Raw genomic sequence first — 27,840 nt, forward strand, 5'->3', positions numbered from 1 at the left:
TGCATTGAAAGATCCATCAATTTGTCCCTCTGTGCTGAGGGTAGAAGGCAACTAATACTAGCTGTTATTAACTGCAGAAAAGCTCTGTGAGTGAATGGAATTACAGTTTCTGTTGTTCTGCTGATTCATCATCATATAATTAGATCAAGTTTATGATGTCTTGACCTCTTTTAAAAGAATGAAACTTATATTATTGAAATGCAAATTGTAGAATGAGATTAATTAAATTCTCTTGTTAAATTCTTTTTTTTTTTTTTTGGTCATTTGCTTTTTTTCAGTCTTTCTGGCTGTAATCTCACTGCTCAGGATTGTGAAATAGTGTCATCAGATCTAGAAACCTCAAACTGGAGCTGGATCTGAGTAACAATGACCTGCAGGAGTCTGGAATGAAGCCGCTCTGAAGACTGATAGACTGAAGAGTCCAGACTGTCAGCTGGAGATACTGAGGTGTAAGATTTGGAGTTTGGAATTTAAGACTGTTAACAGGTACTTATCTTTAGTATTTTCAGTTCTTAATTCTTTATTTATCTTGTTTTGTTGGTTGTCTGGCTGTATGGTGACAGAGGAAGGCTGTGGTTATTTGTCTTCAGCTCTGAGTTCAAACCCCTCACACCTGAGAGAGCTGGATCTGAGCTACAATCACCCAGGACAATTAGAAAAGAAAACAACAACAACAAAACACACAATGCTACCATAATTGTTGTCAAGGTTTGCTTACAAATAAACATCCAAACCAATTTAAAGAGTAACAATTTAACTGATATTCAACAAATAAAAAATGTATATAATACAGAGAAACAAATGATAAAGCTTGGCATATTGAATATCAGGTCCCTCTCTACGAAAGCACTTTTTGTAAATGATATGATCACTGATCATAACCTAGATGTGCTCTGTTTGACAGAAACCTGGCTAAAACCAGATGATTACATTAATTTAAACGAGTCTACCCCCCCGAGATTACTGTTATAAACATGATCTGCATCTGAAAGGTAAAGGGGGGGGGGGGGTGTTTCTACAATTTATAGCAATATTTTCAATATTTCAATATAACTCATTTGAAGTAATAGTGTTTCATATTACATTATCCAAAGAAACAAGTGTTAATGATAAATCCTCTGTGACATTTGTACTGGCCACTGCAGGCCATCAGGGCACCATACAGATTTTATTAGAGAATTTGCTGATTTTCTAGTTAGTCTTAGTAGTCTTAATAGTGGCTGATTTTAACATCCATGCTGATAATGAAAAAGATGCATTGGGATCAGCTTTTATAGACATTTTAGACAACACATGCCAGGGCCTATTCATTATTAAAATCATACTCAATATTTAATACTGTCACATGGAATTGATGTTATTGGTATTGAAATTCGGCAGCAAAGCGATGATATCACGGATCATTATCTAGTCTTGTGTATACTCCATATAGCTAAAAGTGTAAATTCAACTCCTTGTTACAAGTATGGTAGAACAAACACTTCTACCAAAAAAAGAATGCTTTGTAAGTAATCTTCCTGACTTATCTGAACTCCTCAGCATATCCAATAGCTCAGAAAAACTTGAATAGACTCTAAAATTATGTTGCCATTTAGTGGAAGCACATTGACATGGTTCAAATCGTACTTATCTGACCGCCATCAATTCGTGACTGTGACAGTGAATAAAGTGGTATCATATCAATCACAAGTGCAGTATGGAGTACCTCAAGGCTCAGTACTAGAGCGTTTACTTTTTTATGCTTTACTCAACTGTTTGCGAAATGGAGCTTTGTGCTCTTGTATTCTGCCTTTCTCATTCGGCATAAATCCAAATATTCCATAATATTTTCATATTTATGATGTATTCAAATGCTAAACTATTAATTATTATGTAAATTATAGGCTTTGTACTTCAGTCACGTTCCTACATTGACACAGTGAGGCGGGTGTGCTGATGTTTGGTTCACTGTATTTTATTTTGATATAAACCAATTGTACTGTCAAGCCTGTTTTTGTGTGCACCGGCGTGATTACTTCAACTTTCCTCATACCAACAAAATCAAATTAAACAAAAAACAAATAGGAATGTGCTTTCTGCCATTTGACTTTCCTTTCTGTCACAAAACTGAACTGAAACTTAGCAAATATAGGCTATGTTACATGTCGCACTGTTTTTTCCCTCCTTGTCTAACAGTTAATTAAATTAAATGTATGTCAAGTATTTATTCCTTGTATGTATATATGCGTCAGGATATACACAAACGCTGGACAGGAAGGTGAGTTCAATCCAGTATTTATTAAATGAAAAGCAAACTTAACAGGTATAGGGAGCGGAGGAATGTAGAACTTGTGGATGGTTGATATAACAGGAACAGTCTTACTGCAGGAGGCGAATAGAGTTCGGGAAGCACACACCTCTGTGTCAGAGAGATAAGCCGTGTTCAGGAGTAACCTCAAGGAGATAATCTTTGTTAAATGGAGATAGTTTGTAGGAACAGCAGATCGCTGGATAGAGAGTCTCTATCCAAACTGAGGACAGACAAGGACTGAACTGAGGTGTGTGCTTATATGCTGTGGTTCATGAGGGTGTGCTGATTGAGTGCAGATGTTCACACTGCTACACCTGTCACTACCACCTAGCCCGTTCAACACTCTCCTTCTCTGATCATTGTTGCCAGTCCCATGGCCAATCCAGCGCCCTACGCTGGCGCAGCGGAGAATTGCAATGGCTTTCTATTGCAGTGTTCACTGGCACTTGAAATGCAACCACAGCCATTTCCTACTGAACGTAAGATCTCATGTGTTATTTCTCTGTTAACAGGAAGAGCATTGCAATGGGCAGAAACTATGTGGTATTAGTCTGGTCCCGTTATGCAGTCATTTGAAAACTTTGTGTCCCACTTCCGTGAGGTATTCGGACACCCCATAGGAGACTCCTCCATCTGTGACCAGATAGATCACATCCGTCAAGGGAAGAGCTCAATCTCAGATTTTGAAATTTCAAACCCTCGCTACCTCTAGTGGATGGAATGAGTGAGCGCTGTTGACTACCATCAGGGTTTAAACCCTATTTTATTACTGCAACTGGCCATGCAAAGCTGCTTGGAAGAGACATCTGCCTTGCAATCCTCCACCACTCACCACTGTATGCTAGGGCGACCTGACTTCCCAGAACCAGAACTCAGGTTGATTGGGATTGTTGTGTGGTGGTGAGAGAGCCTGGTGACTCTGTGACAATATGTAATGCATTTTTTTAATAGTCTATATATGACATTATAAGTTGATATAATATTTAGTATTTTCACATGTAGGTGGAAAAAAAATGTAATTTGTACTACTGTCTGTTTAAAATAAATGAAAAGAAATCTAGCATAGTAGATTTTTTTTCTTTTTCTGTTGTACTGAAATCGTATCGAACCGTGACCCCCAAACCGTGTTCAGCTGCATTATCACAAAGCTGTCTGTATCAACTTCAGTGATGGATTCACTGGGTAAAAAAAAAAAAAAACACTTTACATGCTTGTAAGTAAACGTGTTTGCCACAGCAGCTGACAAAGAAGTCATAATAAATTACAAATATAACTGGTCCTGCTATTTCCATTGTTTGTCAATGTAGGGATGTATAGGCAGAGAGATGCTGCTGTGATATTTCTAAAATGTTGTACAGCAATGTAACAACTGCAAATGGGGTGCAATGTTTTGAAACAACTGAAATATTGGAAGTAAATCTTTTTTATGTTAAAAACTGTTTAACCAGATCAGACAGGACAAACTGGCTTGGGGAGTGTGTCACATCCATGCAAAAATGCAACACCTGTGGAGGATCACAACACATAAGTGGTAGTCTGTGTAGGTCCTCTTTTTTTTTTCTTATTTACGTGGATTATCACAACACTTCCAATAAAACAACACTTGGGAGACAAAAGAAGCTGGTAAGATCAAAACTGAATCATGCTACTTGTTCATTAGTTACTAACTGATGTATGCATCTTTCCTTTAAATCATAATCATAAGTGTATTTGTATAGTGCTTTTCACGAAACATATCGCTGCAAAGCAACTTTATACCAAATTAACGTTTTTACAATATATTTAGTAGTAGCTTACTAGTGGTTGATGTACATATGGCAGAGATGTATGGTAAAGATCAATTAATGACGTAATCAAACAGACAAAGAACACCATAAACTTGTAGCAGAATTTGGTAGTGCTGTATGTTGTTTCAGGGTTGGCATCATCTGATGTCCTCTAAATAACACAACACTTTTTTAAGTTGTTTATATAGCACTGCTCCCATTAAGCACCATTAAGCACTGTTATAGCTAATCTAAGGGCTTTATGCTAGGGGTAATGGTCAAACAATAATCATATTCATATTCATTATTCATATTTTTGACCAATCTTTAAGTGATGAACTAATACGTAGTTGGATACATTACAATATGATTCTATTCACAGACTGCGATGTGTATACTATAGGTATTATGGGTGAGTGTTTGCTTGAATAGTCTGAGGTTGAATTGTACTTTTTTTTGTAATTTTTCCTTATAATGCACACACAGCTGTTCTTTCTTTTTTTTTTTTTTTGCATTGCTTTGCATTGCATTGCATATACATTCTCAAAAAAATCTGCAAGTTATGTTACACCTGTCAAGTAAGATCTTGTATGTCTGGCCAATTAATATATAATGTTGAGATCATGTTGATTTCAAACCACTGTTACATTTTATTTGGGGCAGATTACATCAGAGTAGTCCACTCTTCTCTTGACATCTGTACATGAGGATTATTTCCATTTCAGAACATCATGGGCGATGTTATGAGGTATCTATCTGACTTCTTTCTGTCTTTTCATTCATCTATCCATACATCCATGTGTAAATCAGTCTATATATCACCAAATTATTAGTTTATTAAAAAGATTTCAAGCTATTCAAAGGCAAGGTCTCTCAATTAATTGAGGGCAAAAACACTGTTAACAATACTTGTAACAATATCGTACATAGCCAAGGGCCATCAACCTCCATGTTGTTACAAAGTATTTGTTGTGGTGCTGCAATTATTATTATGTTAGTTGTTGCTGTTATTGTAACTGTCAACAGATTTTTTTTTCCCCCTCAGCATTAGAAAGCTTTTTATTATATATATATATATATATATCCTGCAGAGTTCAGCTTCAACCCTGATCAAACACAACTGAACCATTAGGATTGGGAAAATAAATAGAAAAGCAGGGCATATGTATTATGTGACTGTTGTAATGTTTGGATTTGAAAAAAGGAAAGTAAAAGTTCACTCGTAAATGGAAAATGATGGTGACTCACTTTGTCTGTGACAAACATTCTGTTGAACATAATCACTGTAACACTGAACAAAACTGTAACGTATCTGCTCTGGGTGTGAACATGGCACCTGCACCTGCACATTATGGTTTTCATGTTATAATTTAATTATAAATGTGTGCATGCATGTATTTATTTATTTATTTTATCAAACAGGTTCTTTGTATTCGTGGATAACTGCTATTTACAGTTGCTCTCTCTCATCTCTGCTTTCTTTAATAAACTATCTGCAAGCACGATAAAAAGGTGACAAAGCACACATACACATGTCTGTATAATATATTAAAATAATAATTTAAAAAAAAATCTATTATTTTTTGAGGCTGAGATAATCTTTTTTTTTTTAATAATTTTTTGACACGTATATCAAACTATACTCTGTCTACTTTCAGATATCTGTTTGCTGCCTTGATATTAATTGCATTGGTTATAATACTCCCTTTGACACTCAGTCTGAGACGTGACACAGTGGCACCCCGTGATAAGTGCTATGCTAAAGCAGCAGTGGCAGCAGATGCTGAGACTTGCTCTGAGATTGGGAGGTACTGTTCCTTCTGTGAGCAGTGGTACTCATGCAGCCCTAGAGTCTGTGGTTTCAGTACTAAGATGTTCTCACTCTTTTTGTGCAGGGACATCTTAAAAGCGTAAAGGTTCAGCGGTTGATGCTGCTATCGCCGCTCTGCTGTGTCTGAGTGTGGTTAATTCCCAAAGTATGGGCATCGGAGGAGGAGTGGTTTTCACCATATACAACGCATCAACAGGTACATGGGCACTGGGAGACTTACACCAGAGACTCATACAACAATCTCCCACAATGGCTACTGTTATTGTGTTAGTTAGGAAGAAACAAAAACCCAAACCTCCTACAGATGCTCATTTTAAAAGGCACATCATCGTATACTTGTTAATTTTTCCTGTGTAACATCTGAAGAAATTCTGGGCCAAAGGTGAAGAACAGTGTTCTGAGTGATGGAATTTAGAGGATGCAGATGTTATTTGATAGTCAGCAGATATTTTTTAAGCAAAGCAATTTGTAGCACACTAATTATTAAAGATATAGTTTCCTTGAGAAAGGGGCCTGTATACTGACCCTGGCGGCACACTTAACTGGTTGTGAATATGCTGTTTTTAATCTGCAAACCACACTGAACAGGTTCCTGGATCAATCCTCCAATTTTAGGGATGGATTTAACGTTATGGTTACAGCAGAGGTCTCAAACTCGATTCCTGGAGGGCCGCAGCTCTGCAGAGTTTGGCTCCAACCAGCTCCATCTCACACCTGCTTGTAGTTTCTAGTAATCCTGAAGACCTTGATTAGCTGGATCAGGTGTGTTTGAGGGTTGGAGCAAAAACGTGCAGAGCTGTGGCCCTCCAGGAATTGAGTTTGAGACCACTGGGTTACAGGCTTTTACTCCATTGTTATCAACCTATTATTTCCCTCTGATTTTGGGGGGAAGATATGGTTTTGATCCTCATTAGGACTAAAATCCTTTAGCAGGAATTTTAACCTAGGAGTCACAGTGACTGTCATGATCATTAAGCCTCCAACACCTCACTGTTGAAAATGAAAATTAAAAGTTCATGTTTTCACCCTCAGGAAAGGTGGAGACGATTAATGCCAGAGAAACTGCTCCAATGAGTGCTTCAGAGAACATGTTTGACAAAGACACAAATGACAAACGAGGTAAACCACTAATGATGAACATCTTCCAAACTCTAATGGATTTTACAACACTGAAAAGATTCAGTAAGCACATGTTATCATTAAAACAAGAAAAAAATCTCTCTGATGATTTCTTGCTACTTTGGCCCTTGAATGACTAAACCACTCTTCTGTGTTTTGTAATTAATGGCAGGGTTGTTGATAGCTGTACCAGGAGAACTGCGTGGTTATGAAATGGCACACAAAAGACACGGGAAACTGCCATGGAGAGAACTGTTTCAGCCCAGTATAAAGCTGGCACGTGAGGGTTTTAAGATTGGAAAGGCCTTGGCCAAAGCCATTGCAGATAATGAGAAAGAAATTCTGTCTAATGAAACATTGTGGTAAGATTAATTCATTTTGAACTGTGTAAAACAAGTTAAAAACACTTTCTCACTTGGCATCAACCTTTTTTTGTTTTGGCAGATTAATGTAACAAATATCCTAAAGGCAGATCTGACACTATTAAAGCATCAGCCTTTTCATGTACATAACATCATCTAGATTCTGCTCTTGTCTCTCTTTTTTTTCTAGTGAAGTATTTTGCAAATCAAACCCCACAACCATCTTGAAGGAAAATGATCTCATAAGATTTCCCAAACTAGCTGACACCTATGAGAAGATAGCAGAAGGAAAAGCAAATGCCTTTTACGATGGGTCATTGACTCAAGATATAGTGAATGATATCAACGCTGCAGGTTAATGCTTGAACTTTATTTATATCAAAGAGGTCTAGTGAGCTAATTTTATTCAAGTATGCAAATCTGTCTAAATCTTTGTTTCTTGTAATACAGGAGGGATCATAACACGTGAGGACCTAATGAATTATAAGCCAGTGCTGAATGAGTATGCAATAAACTTTACTGTGGACAACTATGTATTTCTTGCTCCTGATGCTCCATTCTGCGGACCTGTGCTCGCTCTCATACTCAACATACTCAAAGGTCAGTGAGTGTCTACAGGGCCTCTGCTGGCCAAATGGGTGCCCTAAGCAGAAATTTACTGTTGTGACCCCAAACCCTGAAAATGCCTGCCTGCCAGATCATTACCGCTGTCAGTTCCCAGGATGGTTGGGGTTAGGAATTGGCAATCAGGTAGCAGCTTCAACCAAGTGGGGTAATAATCTCTTGACTGTAAGCTCTTTGTCTCTGACACTCAAAACACTGCTGTGTGTTTGCTAAAATTTCATTGTGTCCTTCATTAGTTTTTTCAGCATTTGTCTTCAAAAACACAAAATATTAATATGAAAACAGTTCTGCAAAGATTACAGTTAACTGGAACTGAGGTCAAAATTCAACACAAAGACCAGCCATTAATGAAATTTAAAGCAGTATACATTATTTTATGATCATTCAACACAACAGCTCCTGTTACCTTTATATTAATATAGTTTAATTCCAATTACCTGGAGTTCATTCTGTAACACAGACAGTTCATGCCATCATTTTTTGCTAAACTATGCGTTTCTCCAGAAATTTTAAGATCATATTGTAAGTCTAAAAAGCAACTATGCTAAAGGACCAAAATGCTTGTACAAAAGGCTTAACAATCTCTTATCTCTTAACAATCTTATAAATCAAGAAGGTGCTTTTTTCATATCAGTACATACATGGCTTCTTATGTTGAATATTGATATATTGTGTGAAGAAAGCATAGTCAAGTTGAATAAATGCTGGTGAAGTTTATGCAATATGTACTGTACAGACAGTGCAATGTTTGCCAATAACAGCAGCTGCCATTTGCTTGTGTTTGTACATTGTAACACCTTTTAAAAAAGAGAGTGTTCAAAGAGAGTGAAAATGATGATGGAAAATGATTAAGGTGCATTTAAAATAATTAATCATTTAATCTCAGGTTACAGCATTTCAAGCAGCAGTGTGTCCACAACAAAGAATAAGATTTTGACCTATCATCGCATGATAGAGGCATTTCGCTTTGCTGATGCCCTGAAGAGTAAACTTGGAGACCCACGTGATGAAAACATCACTGAGGTAAGTTCACCTCTACTTATGGATTCCTTGGGTATTTTTGGGATATTGTTGAAAGCAATAGCAATAGCTCAAGGTCCTTTGCTGATTCTGTTCCACTCTTTCTGTCTCATTTATTGCGTGCATTTACATGGAGCATTGCACTCAGTTTAGAAGTCCAATCCAAATGAAAATGCACCATGTAAACACGTTAAACCAATTGCTTTGGGTCTACATAAAGCAGGACAGGTGTCGCACAAAGGTGAGGGACATTCATGGGCCATGCCCCCCTGTCCATCCTCTCCCTCCTTGGTAAACACAATAGATTTCAAATGCGAAAGTGAAACCTTGTAAAACAGCATGCATAAGAAAGCGACTGCATGCAATCACAGATTGCACGCTTTGATTCATTGTTCATCAACTCTTGGTAAGAAATTGTGTATTTGCTCTATTTAAGTACAGTACTTTTTAGTATCACAATGCAATTCATTTCAGAGCTGCGTTAGAGGGTCGTACTGCTATTTTATCCCTTACTGCTTTAACATTAAGAAATTAAGAAAGGGCGATATGATGAAATGTGTTGATCAGCTGGCTGAGATCAAGCTATATTGTGGTAGATATATCTGTGCAACTTAGTTATTAGAAATTGCAAACTAGAAATCAACTTGGTTCTGTGTGTGTTAGAAGACGGCCTTATGATTTCTATGAGTGAGTAGGCCTATGTGTCCTGTTCTGGCCACATGACAAAGTGCTCAAATAAACACAAGGGTCTCAAATATTAGTCCATTTATTCTAAGCAAGTGCAAGCAGTTATTAAAAATACTGGCTTTTTTTCTTCTGGCGATATTATTTTCATTGTAGGCTATTAGCGTGTCCCAAAATTGAAGGCATTGGCACATATAAAGACCCTATCGGATTAGATAACGGCTCATGTAAACAGTCCATCAAATCTTTCAATCGAAATGATTTAAAAATTTAAATTAAAAAAAGTTTACATTTAAACGTTGCTTCAGCTGTCTCATTAGTGCTTCCTGTCCCATCTACACTACACTGTCTAACTGATCCAGTCCAAATGGCTCTGATAATATCATGTATAATATCAACATGTTAGTCCTCTGTTGTCATTGTCAACTTTGTTGTCTGCCAAATATTTGATATTATCAGAGCCAGTGGAACAGGTTCTTGTGGCCTTTCAACAACCAATGAAATACTTGTTACATTAGCATACATTATTTTCTTAAAGCCTTTTGATGTTCCTATATTCATGAATTTTGTGTTTTTGTGTTTTACAGACCATCAAAAATATGACCTCGAAAAGCTTTGCGGATGACATCAGGAGTAAGATTAAAGATGACATCAAACAAGACACATATGGTCAGGAGAGTGAGAATTGTCCAGATGATGATTTCGGCACATCCCACCTGTCTATCATCGCAGAAGATGGGAGTGCAGTGGCCGTCACCAGCAGTATCAATAATGAGTAAGATAAATACAAAGAGACAAAGAGAGATCTTAATGCTGCGGTCAGTTTCATAATCTTTTCAAACTAGTCTTATAACCATGTTAAAAAAATGCTGGTTAGGTATGTTTTGAAGCATGGTAAACATTAATAGATTCATTTCCTGAACTCCAGTCCAACTGGGTCTGATAATATCATGTATAATATCAACATGCTATTCATCTGTTGTCATTGTCAACTTTATTGTCTGTCAACTTCCAACATGTGTGATATTATCAGAGTCAGTGGAACAGGTTTTCATGGCCTTTCAACAAACAATGATCTGCTTGTTACACTGAAGACAGAGAAGATGAATCTAAATTAAATTAAATGACTAATAAATAAGAAAGCAGAGACTAAAAGCTATTTTTATGTACGCATGCATGCATTTCATTGAAAGTATACATTAACTTCACAGCCACCTCATGCACATTCATATAGTGAAATTACTGCATGAACTACATTTTATAATTTTCTGAGTAACATTTCTCACATTCATGAACTGATTTTGTTCTTATTTCAACAAACATCCTCTGACAGAGGAGGACAGGAGATTTTAACAAGACCAATCAGACGTTTTGACATCACCTACAAAATCAAATTGTTGGACTGGAGTATTCAGCAATTGGTAACAAGATTTACCCCCCAAAAAAATAATTAATTTATACATTTATTTAGATTTTTTTTTATAGAAAAGGCTCTTGTAACAGCACCTGAAGGCTTTGTTTTGACACTTCAAACGATGTCTCAACATTTAATATCTTCTTTGCCAGAATCATCATCATAATCATCATCATCATCGTGGCGATGGAGTGATGATGATGACCTATTTCGACATAAGTTGACACGTTTGAATTAACTTGATTAATCCATAGCATAAACGCATGCTGTTTGCCTCTTCTAATCAGAATCCGGAAAACATTTGGAAACTTTTTTTTTCAAGCGAATAATCTTTACAATCAGGCAGCTCTTACTCCATGTTCCTCTACATGTGGTTCTGAAAGAACATTCATAATGCATTACGCATCCTTTAATAAACAGAATTTTGCAAAGTAAATAACTATAATATTCAGAAAGAAACACCTTTATCTGTGACAGCTACAGCATTTTTCCATTCAAGAGTAAATTTAAAACACCTCATCTAATTTTAAAATCAATATGTTAATGTATTTTTTTTTTTTTTTTTTTTTTTTTATAAAGCTGTTGTTGCTTAGCTCTTCTTTTCTTGTCTGGATCTTTGTGTGTGTGTGTGTGTGTTCTCACAGTTTTGGCTCTAAGGTGATGTCACCCTCTACAGGCATTATATTTAATGACCAAATGAATGATTTCTGTAAACATCCAGAAAAGGGATCTAACAACAAAATTAAAGCAGGTATAAAAAACCTTGCATGTTTTGAGTTACATACACTGGTAGCACACATACATCACATAGAAGTCCATTTGTTGTTTGCATTTACATCTGCAAGACATTTTTTTTTAGAGTGTTTGCTCCTCTGCAACACATCTATAAGACGATTCCTATCAGATGTCAAATAGACATTTATTAGATGTTGTAGCAGTTTTCCACTACGATGTTAGTATTGGTAATAGGAGAGAGCAAATAACTGACGTGCAAAAAAAAAAAAAAAAAGAAGTCCAAGCAAAACTATGTAAAATGCAAACGGTGTCTTTTTTTATTGTGCTCCAATGCATAAACATTGCTTCCAGTTATAGCTTCCTGTGGTGTCATTTTGTCTAGTTTACGGAATATAAAATTCCATAGCTCGTAGATTCAACTCAGTCCAAAACATATAATGCAATAAATTAGCATGAAGCACAATCCAAAACGGTCCAACACAGTCAAGAATGGTCAAAAACGGTGTGCTTCCCTACTACCAATAAACACCTGGAGTGGTTCTCATTTCTTATTTTGTGCATCCTCATGCCCTTACAGGTGTATCTCAATAAATTAGAATGTCGTGGAAAAGCTAATTTATTTCAGTTATTCAACTCAAATTGTGAAACTCATGTATTAAATAAATGCAGTGCACACAGAGTGAAGTAGTTTAAGTCTTTGGTTATTTTAATTGTGATGATTTTGGCTCACATTTAACAAAAACCCAACAAATTAGAATACTCCATAAGACCAATTAAAAAAAAAAAAAAAAAAAATTGTGAATTGTTGGCCTTCTGGAATGTATGTTCATTTACTGTATATGTACTCAGTACTTGGTAGGTGCTCCTTTTGCTTTAAGAAGACTGCTGATCTGACAGTTGTCCAGAAGACAATCACTGACACAAATATTCATTGCCAAAGAAGCTGTTCACAGAGTGCTGAATCCAAGCATGTTAAGAGAAAGTTGAGTGGAAAGATAAAGTATGGAAGAAAAAGATGCACAACCAACTGAGAGAACGGCCTTGAGAGGTTTGTCAAGCAAAATCAATTCAAGAATTTGGGTGAACTTCACAAGGAATGGACTGAGGCTGGGGTCAAGGCATCAAGAGCCACCACACACAGACGTGTCAAGGAATTTGGCTACAGTTGTCGTATTCCTCTTAAGCCACTCCTGAACCACAGACAACATCAGAGGCATCTTACCTGGGCTAAGGAAAAGAAGAAATGGACTGTTGCCCAGTGGTCCATAGTCCTCTTTTCAGATGAGAGAAAGTTTTGTATTTCATTTGGAAACCAAGGTCCTAGAGTCTGGAGGAAGGGTGGAGAAGCTCATAGCCCAAGTTGCTTGAAGTCCAGTGTTAAGTTTCCACAGTCTGTGATGATTTGGGGTGCAATGTCATCTGCTGGTGTTGGTCCACTGTGTTTTTTGAAAACCAAAGTCACTGCACCCATTTACCAAGAAATTTTAGAGCACTTCATGCTTCCTTCTGCTGACCAGCTTTTAAAAATGCTGATTTCATTTGCCAGCAGGATTTGGCACCTGCCCACACTGCCAAAAGCACCAAAAGTTGGTTAAATGACCATGGTGTTGGTGTGCTTGACTGGCCAGCAAACTCACCAGACCTGAACCCCTTAGAGAATCTATGGGGTATTGTCAAGAGGAAAATGAGAAAGAAGAGACCAAAAAATGCAGATGAGCTCAAAGAAACCTGGGCTTCCATAGCACCTCAGCAGTGCCACAGACTGATCACCTCCATGCCATGCCGAATTGAGGCAGTAATTAAAGCAAAAGGAGCCCCTACACTGTAAAATCTAATTAGTTGGGTTTACTTAAAAAAAGCATGCAAACCGATTGCCTTAAAAAAACTAAGTAAAGTGAAATAGGAATAGTATGTTGTAGTGACAAATGCTTAGTTAGTATAGTTTACTTACACAAGAGTTCTAGTAACTAAAAAAGAACTGTAGGGGGTACTTAATCATTTACTTAAGGCCTACACTTGACTTAGTATACCTACTCAAAAATAATAATAATAATAATAACAAATAAATAAATAAAATAAGACACACAAACAACATTTTACGAAAATCAACATCAATTTATGAAGTCAGCTTATGTGATGTTCTCTCAAATATATAGTTGTATTGAAACAACATTCAAGATGACTTTAGGAATGAGTGAAGGTAACTAGTGAAAAATAACTGCAGATTAACAATTGCCACCTCAAAAAAATTATTTTCTTCTTCTGTTGTTATTTTGCAAATTAGCAACATATTAGTGCACTGCTGCCTCTCACTGGTTTATTAATGTCATTCCTTTGTGACTACTTGAATATTTTAAGTAAGCGTCACTCAAAGTAGTAAGTAAATTGTTTTACTTGCTTGAAAGTAGCTGTAACTTAATAAAACCTAGTAAGTATAACAAATAAGTAAAGATAACTAATTATATCTAAGTAAGAAGTAAGGTAAACTATTGGATTTTACAGTGTACTACTGTTTGGACTTTGTTTGCTACAATTGGAGGTGGCATTAGACACATAATTTTCATCACTCACTTTAGATGATTTCTGACCTGTCTGATAACCATCTATTCTCATGTTCAATGAACAAATTATTGGGTATCATCTTTGCTTTTAAACCAGATTTCATATTTTTCAGCTTCATCAACAGGTAACAGAATTAGCAATGACCCATGCACCACCCTAGCATCTGAACAGATCTTTTTATAGTGTTCAAAGACGACACATATATCAAGCTCATATTCTTTGTCATCATATATTAACCTGTCAATGGAATAACCTGACAGTTAGTTTCTGAATCTTGTTTAACGTAGCCTTTCTTAGCTTTTCCAATATGTCATTTTTCCACCAAAGCTTTAGATGTTAATTTAACAGGTTTTTTCCCACTTTCAGATTTAGACACCACTCAGACATTAGGCATGCTTTGATTTGACCCAGTAGCTTCTTCAGCAGTTATACGCTTTTAATTTTCTGTTTTGCAAAAATTGTAAACAAACAATTCATACACATACGCAAAGTCATTTAGAAAGTCACTGGCAACCAATGCATTGGAATTACGCTTGACCTGATTGTGTGCACTCATAATATCATATGGCCATGATGTTGAAACAGAAACAACAAATATACCTATAATCCAGTCGATCTGGCCTGACGAGACAAGCGTGCAGCATGAATCCAACAACAAATCCAGCAGGTGATAAGAAATATAATCAAAAACGAATCTACCAAGTCAAATCCAAAAGGAAGAATATCCTCATGAGCAGCAACACAAAATCTTTATCCAAACAAACAACGTCCTTCTGTTTGTCAAAAAATATAATCCACTGACGAATCAAATGCATTTGTTATGATGCATTTGTTTCAAGGTCTTTCGATGCCTTTAAGATGTTTATGATTTAGAATATATGTAAAACTGATATCTTAAAGACGTCTTTCAGATGTTTGTACAAAACAGATGCTTTCCAGATCAATCAATCAATCAACAGACATCTTGCAGACGTACGTGTGCTATCTGGGTCAAGTCGTACAAGTAAAACCACCTATATATAAATGTAAATGTTCACATGTAAAATACTGTTTGTTTTGACAAAGGTAAAAGGCCACTTTCATCGATGTGTCCCACAATCATATTGGACAAACACAGCAAACAAGTCAAAATGGTGGTTGGAGGTGAAGGTGGGACAAATATCACAACAGCAACTGCTCAGGTAGGAAAAAACAGAAGTGAGTTGAACAATTTAAGCATTACAGAACATGAACTCTGGGCCCTAAAAGCCCTCAGTCCCATTTACCCCCTGGTAACAATATCAGCAACATCAGTACATTGATAATTGAATGTTCTTGAATTATTATTTATTATTCAAGTAATTATTATTATTAATTAGTATGTTTTGAACAGGCAAGTGGCTAAGGATGTGTTTTAATAAATTAACAATAGTTTTTTTTTTTTTTTAAGTGTATTTGTTGTCTATCTAAAACTGTTTCCCCTCTCCTGTGTCTCTCATCTCAGGTGATCCTGAACTATCTGTTCTTTGGCTATGACCTGCAGAAAGCTGTTGAAGAGCCCAGAGTTCAGATCCACAACACTGAGACAAATGTAGAAGACTGCTTTGATGTGGTAGGATTCTCACACTTTTATACTCTGAGACAGATTTATAATGTCAGAATAGTAATAATTATTCTCATTTTCTCTCTGTGTTGTGTTGTGTATGAATGCAGAAGGTCACTGATGGCTTGAGGAAGAAGAATCATAGTATATTTCACAATGCTGAACAAGCAGTGGTCCAGGCAGTGGTTAGAGAAGAGGACAAAGTCTGTGCTGAATCCGACTGCAGGAAAGGTGGCTATCCTGCCGGATACTGAGAACCAAGTCTGTTGAATTTAATAGGGATGCTATAGGGATCCTATCAATCCCTATCAATAACCAACACCTATTAAATTGTCCCTAGCAATAATTTTTTATCAAACAAATAAATATATGAATATGTATATAGCCACTGCTGTTTTGGCTTATCTTAAATCTTAATCTTATTTTAGCTTGATCTTAAATAGGTCATACCATTGATATTACCTGAGAAGTTAAAAACTGTGTAATTTCAATGATGTACACACATGTACGGAGTAAGAAAATAGCATGAATTGTTTAAAACATATGTGCACAGTTCAGTTGCACTGAACACTGATATAAGAATGTGTTTGACCAAAAAAAAAGTAAAACCTTTGTCCAGTGACAGCCCCACAATTGTTTGTTGGGATGATTTATGGGTGCCAATAAAACTTAAGCAGGTAACATACACAAAGTTGATCATAAATAACTTACTGCATAATTACATAATTACTGCCATACTGCATTACAATATCACACAGTTCCTAAAATACTAAAAATATTGTACAGTAGTATTCCAGCTTGTCACTCCCACCCCCATTTATTTAGCTTGTGAATTTACACTGTTGTAAACTTTACTAGATCATCTCTTGTGCCTGTAAACTTAATTTATAAGAGTCAAATCAAATTCAAATCATGAAAAAAGGATCATGTCAGCTTTTTCTTTTTGTTTTGTCAGTTTAACATGGCTGAGTAAATGCAGAAAGTGATTAACACAATTGCAGTTTGTCATTTTATTCACAGTATAGTTGATATAATTATGAGACTGCATTGAAGGAGAAACTTTTTTACAGGCTAAATTGGTTTTAGATATGAGATGCTCCAGGGGACTTAAATAAAGCTCATATTTTGGAGAATGTATGCAGTAAATTTTAACTGAAAGATTGAAATGAAGTTGAAACAGTTATAGGCTACTCCTAAATTGGTTTAATATTTTAGTATTTTGATCTTATGTTTTAATTCCTGTATTAAATGTTAAAGTCCAATAAAGGTCAGATGAGCTGAAGATTTGGACGGTCTTAAATTTTAGTGGCCTGAATTCACCAAACTGTAGCCAAAAATGTTCAGCGACACATAGAATGTGATGATGATCTGTGCCACTACAGGGGTATGTTTACATTAAACACTGGAGACCAAAAAAAAAAAAAAAAAAAGTCACCTTGTGTGATGAAAACAAAAGTAAAAGGTAAAAGAAGAAATTAAAGAGACGCCAGTCCGGAGATATAAAACAAAACATAGTGCTCTTCAATCCGGTATATTTTGTGGTAAGTTTAGAGGTTATTCTTTTACAAATAAGTTATTTTTTATGTATTGTACAAAAAATAAGCTACGGTTTAGGATTCTACACTTTCTTATAAAGGATTTTAAATTGGACTATAAAGAATTGAATGTATGAACTATTTGACATAACCCAGATTATGTAGGTTTAAGTGATTTATGTAAATCACTTTTGATATTTAGCAAGATTAATCAGTTTATATATATATATATATATATATATATATACATATACATATAAGGTGATCGGAGATCCAGTGATTAGGGTTTACTGTCTTGAAGTGATATCTAAATTATGGTGAATAGACTTTCAGGTTAGGATTAGGGTTATTACAACTGGGGATCTCGGAGATCATTTTTATACTCCGATTTTTTATGGTGAAAGGAGTTGTTTTCACTGTGCCAGTTTTACACTCGGATAATGTATTTTGAGTTTTAAATGTGCTAAAGTAGGCTATACATGACTTTCCGACAGCACTTGAATATGACCGACACGTAACACTATAGAATAGGCTCGATTGAGATGCATACATTTAGGCGAGAGTAGACGGCTGCAGTGAGGGGATGAGTGAAATAAGTGCAGTCAAGACGGACAGTTCTGACCTCTAGAAGTAGAACAGATCTAACTGCCAGATCAAAGGAAGATATCGCGTTAGTCTCACTCATAAGCGTGTTGCATGACATAATTTCAGTTCTGTTGTTTTTATATGAAAATAAATATGATGAACAAGACACCCAAAGTGCTTACTACTTAATTCCATACGAAATGCGTATTTATCATCCATTTTTACTTTAATTCAAACATGTAGGGTAGAGTGGGGGAAAACGCTCCCCTACTGTTTTCCCAAAATAACCACAAGATGAAATCAAAATGATTTTTTTATTTTTATTTTTTTTTTTTTTTTTTTTTTTTTTTTATTAATGCATGAGCATGTACATAACAAAAATGCCAAGGGTATACACAAAAACATATAACAAGAACATATATGTATTATGTATTATGTATTATGTACAAAAATACATAAAGAACCAACAATTAAAATAAATTAAATAAATAAATGCAAGAAAATGTAATACATTAACAAAATAATAAAATAAAATAAAATAAAATAAAATAAAATAAAATAAAATAAAATAAAATAAAATAAAGAAATGACAGGCCTTGCTAAATCACAATTGCTTTAATGTATCAAACAAACACAGAGTTTTAACAGCTTTTTAATAGTACTTATATTAATATCTAATTCTTTAAATACCACAGAAAAAAAGAGGTTTCTGATTGCTGAATTTACAATGATGAATACGAAACTTAACAAGTATAATCAAGAGATTGATAATATAAGCCTCATTTTCCAACTTCTTCCAACCTGTTCATATAGTAAAAAAAAAAAAAGTTGGACAACACTTCCTCCCACCATAGCCTCTTTGTATATTGACAATGGCAGATAACATGAGGTACTGTTTCTGGGTGTGATGTACAAAATGAACAATTTACATCTATATCTGGTTAAAAAAATGCTTAGAAGGGGAAATTTTGTCCAGTATCTTAAATTAAATTTCTTTAATTTTGTTTGTAATGAGATATTTATTATAGGTAATACCCAAACTGTCCTCCAAACATTATGATAAACTTTGACCAATAGAAAATAACATGTGGTTTACTAACAATTTCTTCTTGAAATAATGACCGTATAGCCTTATTATTATTCTTCTTTTTTTTCTCAGAAAGTGTCAGCAGGGTGAAGAAAAGAAGCATGTTTAGAGTATGAAATACTTCTACATAAAGACACAATACTAGAAGAGATAGTTCCAGTTACAAGGGCATATTCTTTTGGGGTTACAGGGAATTAAAAATATGAAAGAAATTCATCATAAGTCATTAAATACCCCTGAGAATTCAACAGCTGACCTACCAAAATAATCCCTTTGTCAAACCAAGTTTTCATGGTGCAGAGAAAAATTGTGCTTGTAAATTAACTTCTACCCCAAAAGTGCTTGCCTGTGAAAAGCTGACAATTTAACAGGCAGTTGTTTAATTTTGTAATCACACATTAACAATAATGAGAGACCACCAAGTTGAACAGTATCAGATACTATATTCCACACAGAAGAAGGGTTTTTCAAAAAATACTTTAACCAGTTAATTTTTAATGAGTTAAGATAGAAAAATCTAGATAATCAAGATGAATTAATTATTACAGATTTCCTGATATAATGCACATTTTTTCCACAGAAAATTTAACATTGCTCGATCAGTTAACTTATTTATTTTACTCAATCTAAATGAACTGGAGAAACAACATAAGTAAGCCTAGAAATACCTTCTGCTTTAGCCAGTAGAGCCCGACCTTTAAACGATAAATCCCTCTGTAACCAAATGTTAAATCTGCTCTTTACTTTTTTTTTTATCACAGGATTAAAATTTAATGAGATTCTGTTCTGTTCATTTTTAAAAAAAGCCATACCTAGATACATTGGAACATCCTTAATAGAAATATTACAAATAGATTTGTCATGACAACTCTTCAAGGCCAACAATTCACAATTTTGCAAATTCAGGCAAAGACCCGAGGCACTAGAAAAAAATGAGTGATGTACTTGAGAGAAAATGGATTTCACAGTAAATTATCTCATTTTCAGCAGTACGGGAAAAAGGTGTTTTAAAGCTGGTTGTTAGCATGAGGTAGCTAGTTAGCTGGCCAGTTAGCATCAGTTAACAAAATGTTTCAAATAGGCTATTATAAGTTTATAATTCATAACTACTGATTATGTTCTTTTTAATTGTAAGCTTTGTTTATAATTCATGTCATTGTCACTAAAACTATAACTTTTCTGAACACATTTAACTTTTGTTTTGCAAAACAAACAAACAAAAAAACAAACAAACGAACAAACAAACAAAAAAAAAACAACAAAAAAAAAAAAAATTGCACATGTCTGTGCAATTGCTATGTCTGCGATTGGCTACATTGTTCATCGCTGCAAATATGTTTCGGCAATATCAGATGGGTCCCCCTGATTCCTCTGGGACCTAAGCGGCCGCTTACCTAGCTTATTGGTTAAGTCCGGCCCTTGTGTCAGGCAAACTTCAAGAAACTTGTTTTGCTGCTCAAATAAGTGAAAACACTATACTATACAATTAATTCATTAATTAAAAAAAAGGAAGAGGAAAAAGGAAAGTATTTTATAAAATTAAATCTTCTGTCTTTCAGTTAATAAAGCAGAGTAAATTAACTGTTGTCCCCTTAGTTTACATCATGGTCATGATTAATTTAACAAAAAATAATGCCTTTAACACTCTTCATTGCATGTCATATTGATGCCTTTATTTTTAAAAATATTTTCTGTCTTTTATCCCATAATGGACTGTGCTTGATGTCTTATTGTTGGCCTTTTTTGGATCCACATCTAGGGGGTGGAGATGGGTGGGTTCAGGGATCAGGAGGTGAAGATGGGTAGGTTTGGGTATATGTAAGGTGGGAGGAGTTGGATCTGGATCCAACCTCACCCCCTGGATCTTGTGTCTTTACACCATGAATCTAAAAGATGAAATTTGTGTTTGTTGCCAAATTTACTGCAAATTGTTGTTATTGTCCTTTGAAAATAATTACCACATATAGGTCTTAAACCAGGAGAAACAGGAAGGGAACACAACTCCAACATGAGTCACTGTGATGAGAGAGAGATGGACTGGAAAGAGAAAGAAGAGTATGGTGCAGGACCCAGCTGTGTGTCAATGAAGAGTGACCAGTCCATGGTGTTCCCTACTAATTTCAGTGATGGAGCAGTGACCTCTGACCCCAGGTACAGTAAGATAACCATGTATGTAAGATATAAGGCAAGATAAGAACTCTCAGAATGTTTTATGTTTCACAAATTAAAACACTTGATTCAGCTCATCAACTTAATACTTTGTTAAAAAGACATGGGTAAGATCTACCTCAGATAGCAAGAGAGCAGGTGAAAACCAATTGAATCAATGTTAAAAATAACTGATTTGTCAGTGTTAATGGCATTTAATTATTAAATGCTTGTTCTGTGTGCTGTGTGTGTGTGTGTGTCTAAATAGTACAGATGCTTTCATATGCATTACACAGGTTTTAAATTCATTCGCTATAACTGTTGTGTTTTTTCCCCTTTTCCCAGTCTGTGATTCTAAAATACATGATCACATGACAGTGTAAAGTTGTCAATATACAGAGGGGGGATCAACTTACCCCACTCTCCCCTATGTGTATCTGTGTACTTTTTCATGTTTTTCAGTCTAATAGACAAAATAAGCTCACACTTATACTGTATATGTATATATGCGTGTGTGTGCTTGTACATTTTAATGTTTAAATTTGGTTGATGTTGTGTCTTTTGTATGTTGTGATCAGATCTGTGCCGTCCTCTACATTCCAGTATCAGACGCACATCAGGGAGGATAAAACTGAAGCAGTCATGCAGAAACACACACAAGACACTGGAGACCTGCAGAGATTCAAAGACCAGCACAAAACTAGAATGAAGAACAAGTATGAGAGATTGTTTGAAGGGATGAAACTCCAAGAGAACAAAACCCTCCTGAACAGGATCTACACACAGCTCTACATCATAGAGGGAGAGAGTGAAGGAGTGAATGAAGAACATGAGGTTTTACAGATGGAGAAAACAGCCAGAACAAAACACTCACAAGACACTCCAATCTACTGCAATGACATCTTTAAAGCCTCACCTGAACCAGGATGTGAGGAGAAAGACCAAATCAAGACTGTTCTTACTAAAGGCATCGCTGGAATCGGAAAAACCGTCTCTGTGCAGAAGTTCATTCTGGACTGGGCCGAGGGAAAAGACAATCAGGATGTAGATTTCATGTTTGTGCTTCCATTTCGAGAGCTGAACTTGATCCGAGATCATCAGTACAGTCTTCACAGACTTCTGCTGGACTTTCATCCTGAACTTCAAGATCTGGACTCAAAGATTTATGAGGAGTGTAAAGTTGTGTTCATCTTTGATGGTCTGGATGAAAGCAGAATCACACTGATGTTTTCAGATGATCAGAAAGTTTGTGATGTGACTGAGACTTCATCAGTGGGTGTGTTGATGTCAAACCTCATGAAAGGAGAGCTGCTTCCCTCTGCTCTCATCTGGATCACCTCCAGACCAGCAGCAGCCAATCAGATCCCCTCCAAATACATCAACCGTCTGACAGAAATTCAGGGATTCAATGAGTCTCAGAAGGAGGAATATTTCAGGAAGAGAATCAGTGACCAGCATCAAGCCAGCAGAATCATCTCACACATCAGAAGAGCAAGAAGCCTCCACATCATGTGCCACATCCCCGTCTTCTGCTGGATCTCATCCACTGTGCTTCAGAAGCTCCTGAAAGAAGATCTGAGTGCAGAAATCCCTCAAACTCTGACTGAAATGTACATCCACTTCCTGCTGATTCAGATCAACATGAGGAATCAGAAGTATGAAGAGAGAGATCCAGAGAAACTCCTGCAGTCCAACAGAGAAGTGATTGTGAAACTTGCTGAAGTGGCTTTCAAACAGCTGATGAAGGGCAATGTGATGTTCTATGAGGGGGACCTGATTGAGAGCGGCATAGACATCACTGACGCCTCAGTGTATTCTGGGATTTGCACTGAGATCTTTAAGGAGGAATCAGTGATTCATCAGAGGAAAGTCTACAGCTTCATTCATCTGAGCGTTCAGGAGTTTCTCGCTGCTTTCTATTCATTTTGTCATTTTGGAATGATACGCATTGATACATTGCAGTTTTGTGATGTGATACATAATCTGCATAGAGATGCAGTAGATAAAGCCCTTAAGAGTGAGAATGGCCATCTGGATCTGTTCCTGCGGTTCCTGCTGGGCGTCTCACTGGAGTCCAATCAGAGACTCTTACAGGATCTACTGACACACACAGAGAACAGCTCAGAGAGCATCAGGAGAACCACACAGTACATTAAAGAGAAGATCAAAGATGGACATGGACTCTCCACTGAAAGATCCATCAATCTGTTCCTCTGTCTGCTGGAAGTGAAAGATCAGACTCTGTCCAGAGAGATTCAGGAGTTTGTGAAATCAGACAAACACTCAGAGAAGAAACTCTCTCCTGCTCACTGCTCAACAATCGCCTACATGCTTCAGATGTCAGAGGAGGTGCTGGATGAGCTGGACCTCAAGAAATACAACACATCAGATGAGGGGAGAAGAAGACTGATACCAGCTGTGATCAACTGCAGAAAAGCTCTGTGAGTGTTTAATAATGTAATAATTATTTCAGTTTGAATGTCTTTTACAAGAATTAAGCAGATATTATTGAAATACCAGATGTAAAATGAGGTTAAGAATTTAATTATCATGTGTTTTACTCTCTTTCAGTCTTGCTGGCTGTAATCTCACTGCTCAGGATTGTGAAATTGTATCATCAGCTCTACAATCCTCAAACTCTGTTCTGAGAGAACTGGATCTGAGTAACAATGACCTGCAGGACTCTGGTGTGAAGATTATTTCTGATGGACTGAAGAGTCAAAACTGTCAGCTGGAGATACTGAGGTGTGCAAAATTTGGTCATTGATTTGGTCTTGGATGCTTAGTATAATGTAGGCCAAATGTTTAGCACCAGATTTAAAACATACTTATTCAACCACTGTTACAGGTCATCCACATATTTTTGTCAAGTCAAAAGCTTTTACATAGAATGCTATAAATGTAGTGTGTATGTTTCCTAATAAGCACAGTTAATGAAAGAAATTAGATATATGTGTAACCCCTCTCCCCGGGTCCTACTCGCACCCTGCTCCGAGTGGGTCTCGAACCAGGATCTCTCGGCATTGGGAGGCGGGCGCACTAACAAGGATGCTAAAGACTGCTGCCACTAGTATCTGTCACTAGTGCACCTCTTGAGATTAGGGGAGTGAGGTTTACCTGCACAGCACCTACAGCTGGCCTCCTTTACATATGCTGCATTATTTATTTATTGCTATTGCTATATTATTTATAGCTTTAATTTTTGCTCTCGTAGAGAGCAGCCATCTTGAACTCACAACTTGGGGTTGAGCAAGGTGGATCGAGTTCCTGTGAGCATTTTATTTGAAAAACCTGACAAACCTAACATGGACAATGACAAATTGAACTCAGCAATAGTATAGATATTAGCAAGGATAAGCATAACTTTGACTATAAACTATAAATAAAGAACAAAACTCTGAAAATGCAATTGCTAACCAGCATTGTTGTAATGTGGGGACCTTTGTAGATTTAGAGACTGGACACGAGTTTTCCTTTCTTATCAGACTGTTTTATGTGTGTGTAGTTTGTCTGGCTGTATGGTGACAGAAGAAGGCTGTGGTTATTTGTCTTCAGCTCTGAGTTCAAACCCCTCACACCTGAGAGAGCTGGATCTGAGCTACAATTACCCAGGACAATCAGGAGTCCAGCTGCTCAAACACAAACTGGACGATCCAAAATATAAACTGCAGATACTCAAGTATGTGGGACAGTTATGACTTGTGTGTGTCAGTATGTGTGTAGGATTTACCTAAGAGTGATCTTTTGCTATGAAATTGCTATTGAAATATTTTATGCTCCCATTACTTTTTTAACTGCCTCTATCTGATGTAATACAGCAAAATCCACTAAATTCAAATAAGAAATGTTCAGTAAAAAACAATAAACATTGGTTTTATATCATATTTTGAGAGTGTAAAGCACTAGTCTCAAACTCAGTTCCTGGAGGGCCACTGCTCTGCACAGTTTAGCTCCAACCCTAATCAAACTAACCTGATCCAACTAATCAAGGTCTTCAGGATTACTAGAAACTTCCAAGCAGGTGTGAGTTGGACTCTGCAGAGCTGTGTCCCGAATTAAGTTTGAGACCTCTGGTGTAAAGTTAGAGGACTGCTAGCTTCAAGAAAAAATAAATTGCTACAGCCAATATATTTTTTTTTAAAGTTCTAATTGGATTTGAGGGTTAAATGCTATCACAATTTGCAGTTCTTATTTAACTTTTTTTGTGGTCTGACCGTTTTGTTTAATTGCAATGTTTTGTTATCTGTGCTCAGGCATATAATTCACTCTGTGCTATCCATCTAGTCTGGAGCACACTAGTTTGCACTGCAGTGGTTCATGTGGCATAGACGCAAAACCAGGGGTCATATTCACAAAAAAAAAAGTAAAAATTCTTAAGGCTAAAAGTTGCTACTAACACAGAAATCACAGACCAGCTGATTGTTACTCTCAATTCCTGGAAAAATCTTATAATCACTCTAATTCTCATGTGAATTGATGTCAGAATTTATTTATTTATTTATTTTTTGCTGCTCTTGACCAAAGGTCTTGTAGTTTGTGCACCTTATCAGCGTTGTGTTGTTTAGTATGAGTGCTGCTACGAAAATAGCACAACAGATAGCAAGAAACCTTGTGTAGTGAGAGCACCACAGTGTGGTGTGCATATACTGTTGTGGTCAAAATCATATATCCAGCACTATGCTGTAAAAGACTGATCTGTTATCAGAAAAGTTCTTGCTGCTAAAGGTGGCACAAACAGATTTTAACTCATGGGTGTCAAACTCCAGTCCTGGAAGGCCGCTGGCCTGCAGAGATTAGATGCAACCCTAATAAAACACACCTAATCCAACTAATCAAGTCTTTCAGGCTTTATTGAAAACTGCATAGTATGTGTGTTGGAGTAGGGTTTGAACAAAACTCTGCAGGGCTGCAGCCCTCCAAGAATTGAGTTTGACCCATCTGTTTTAAGTAATACTGACAAACCAACACGGCAAACACTGGGTCTTAAATACACAGAATAACGTCTAGGTTATGTACGTAACCCTCGTTCCCTGAAGGAGGGAACGGAGACGTTACATATGGGAACTCGCTTGAGAGTCCAATCATCTCTGAGCCTTATTCAAAAGGCCAATGAACATTGGCGAGTGGTATTTGCATGCTGAGCCACTCCCCCGTACATACGGGTATATAAAATGGCGGCATGCAACCACTCATTCAGGTTTTCGCTTCGGAGCCGAGCCGCAGCCCGGCGTCAGCGCAACGTAGGGTCATGGCAGGGGATGTAACGTCTCTGTTCCCTCCTTCAGGGAACGAGGGTTACATACGTAACCTAGACGTTCCCCTTCAGTCGTTTCACTACGACGTTACATATGGGAACAGACCCATGGAACAGGTCACAACCCTGACGTCGTGTTACACACAGACCCATGTGCTGACAGGCGGACGTGTCAGCAGACGGATATGAACGTAACCTTCCCAACGCCCTGAGGGCCGATAGAGAAGCCCCACAAGGATGCCAGTTGTTACTGAAGCAGGAGCTGGGGGGGCGGACCACATGAGATCTCTACATGTGGAATGAAAGTAATTCAATATATCTATAGCCTTAGAGATATATGAGGGAAACAGCGGCCTTCTGGCTGACCGTGGAAAAATACTGAGACATGTTGCCACAACCTGCTGGGCGAAGGAGACCCAGCCGGAGCACAGTCAGGCACTACTCCGCAGCTAGGCCTGACTGCGGGGCATGGAGGACCCAAGGTTCACCGGGGGGAACAACTGAGGGATATAGCGCACGGATCCCGTAGGAGTGGCGCAGCAAGCCGACACCAGCCAGTCTCCCGTTCACCTAAAGTCTATGTTAAGACACGTGAGGACACGGCCTCGACGTGAAGGTTGTAAAACCTAGCGAAGGTGTTAGGTGTCGCCCAGCCCGCAGCTCTACAGATATCTGCTAGTGAGGAGCCATGAGCCAATGCATAGGATGAGGCAACACTCCGTGTGGAGTGGGCATGAACACCAAGGGGCATGGCTCTCCCTGGTTTTGGTACGACAGGGAGATGGCATCTACCACCCAATGGGCCAACCTCTGTTTGGAGACAGCTTTCCCTTTCTGCTGACTTCCAAAGCAGACAAAGAGCTGCTCGGTGCGTCTGAAGTGCCGAGTGAGGTCCACGTATATATGCAGGGCGCGGACTGGACACAGCAGTGCAGAGGCTGGGTCTGCCTCCTCCAGGGGCAGAGTTTGCAGGTTCACCACCTGATCGCGGAAAGGCGTGGTGGGAACCTTGGGCACATAGCCGGGCCGGGGTATCAGGATGATGTGAGAATCGCCGGGCCCGAATTCCAGGCATGCTTCGTCAACAGAGAAGGGTTGTAGGTCCCCTACCCTCTTGATGGAGGCCAGTGCAATCAGGAGCGCTGTCTTAAGTGATAGATGTTTTAGCTCTACTGACGCAAGTGGCTCAAATGGGACCTCCCATAGACCCTGGAGGGCGATGGAGAGATCCCAAGAGGGTAC

At 37.3% G+C, this 27,840-nt stretch overlaps 1 protein-coding gene and 1 pseudogene across 9 annotated transcripts in view; both read left to right on the forward strand.

Annotated features, from left to right (window-relative positions):
- The first annotated feature begins 3,801 nt into the window (after positions 1 to 3,801).
- LOC127158164 (glutathione hydrolase 1 proenzyme-like) lies at positions 3,802 to 16,640 on the forward strand (annotated as a pseudogene).
- Positions 16,641 to 21,189: 4,549 nt separating this feature from the next.
- The window catches only part of LOC127158162 (NACHT, LRR and PYD domains-containing protein 12), a 57,251-nt gene continuing 50,600 nt past the window's right edge, over positions 21,190 to 27,840 (forward strand). For 6 of the 9 annotated variants that reach the window (XM_051101324.1, XM_051101322.1, XM_051101325.1 and 3 more), the window contains exons 1-4: positions 21,190 to 21,347; positions 21,923 to 23,785; positions 23,916 to 24,089; positions 24,850 to 25,023. In XM_051101324.1, the coding sequence (XP_050957281.1) occupies positions 21,205 to 21,347; positions 21,923 to 23,785; positions 23,916 to 24,089; positions 24,850 to 25,023 (2,354 nt within the window). In that variant the 5' untranslated portion in view covers positions 21,190 to 21,204. The remainder of the gene's footprint in view (positions 21,348 to 21,922; positions 23,786 to 23,915; positions 24,090 to 24,849; positions 25,024 to 27,840) is intronic. The other 3 variants (XM_051101320.1, XM_051101319.1, XM_051101326.1) reach the window with 2 other exon arrangements.

The sequence above is a fragment of the Labeo rohita genome, unplaced genomic scaffold (assembly GCF_022985175.1).
Source record: "Labeo rohita strain BAU-BD-2019 unplaced genomic scaffold, IGBB_LRoh.1.0 scaffold_137, whole genome shotgun sequence".
In the NCBI taxonomy this organism is placed as follows: Eukaryota; Metazoa; Chordata; class Actinopteri; order Cypriniformes; family Cyprinidae; genus Labeo; species Labeo rohita.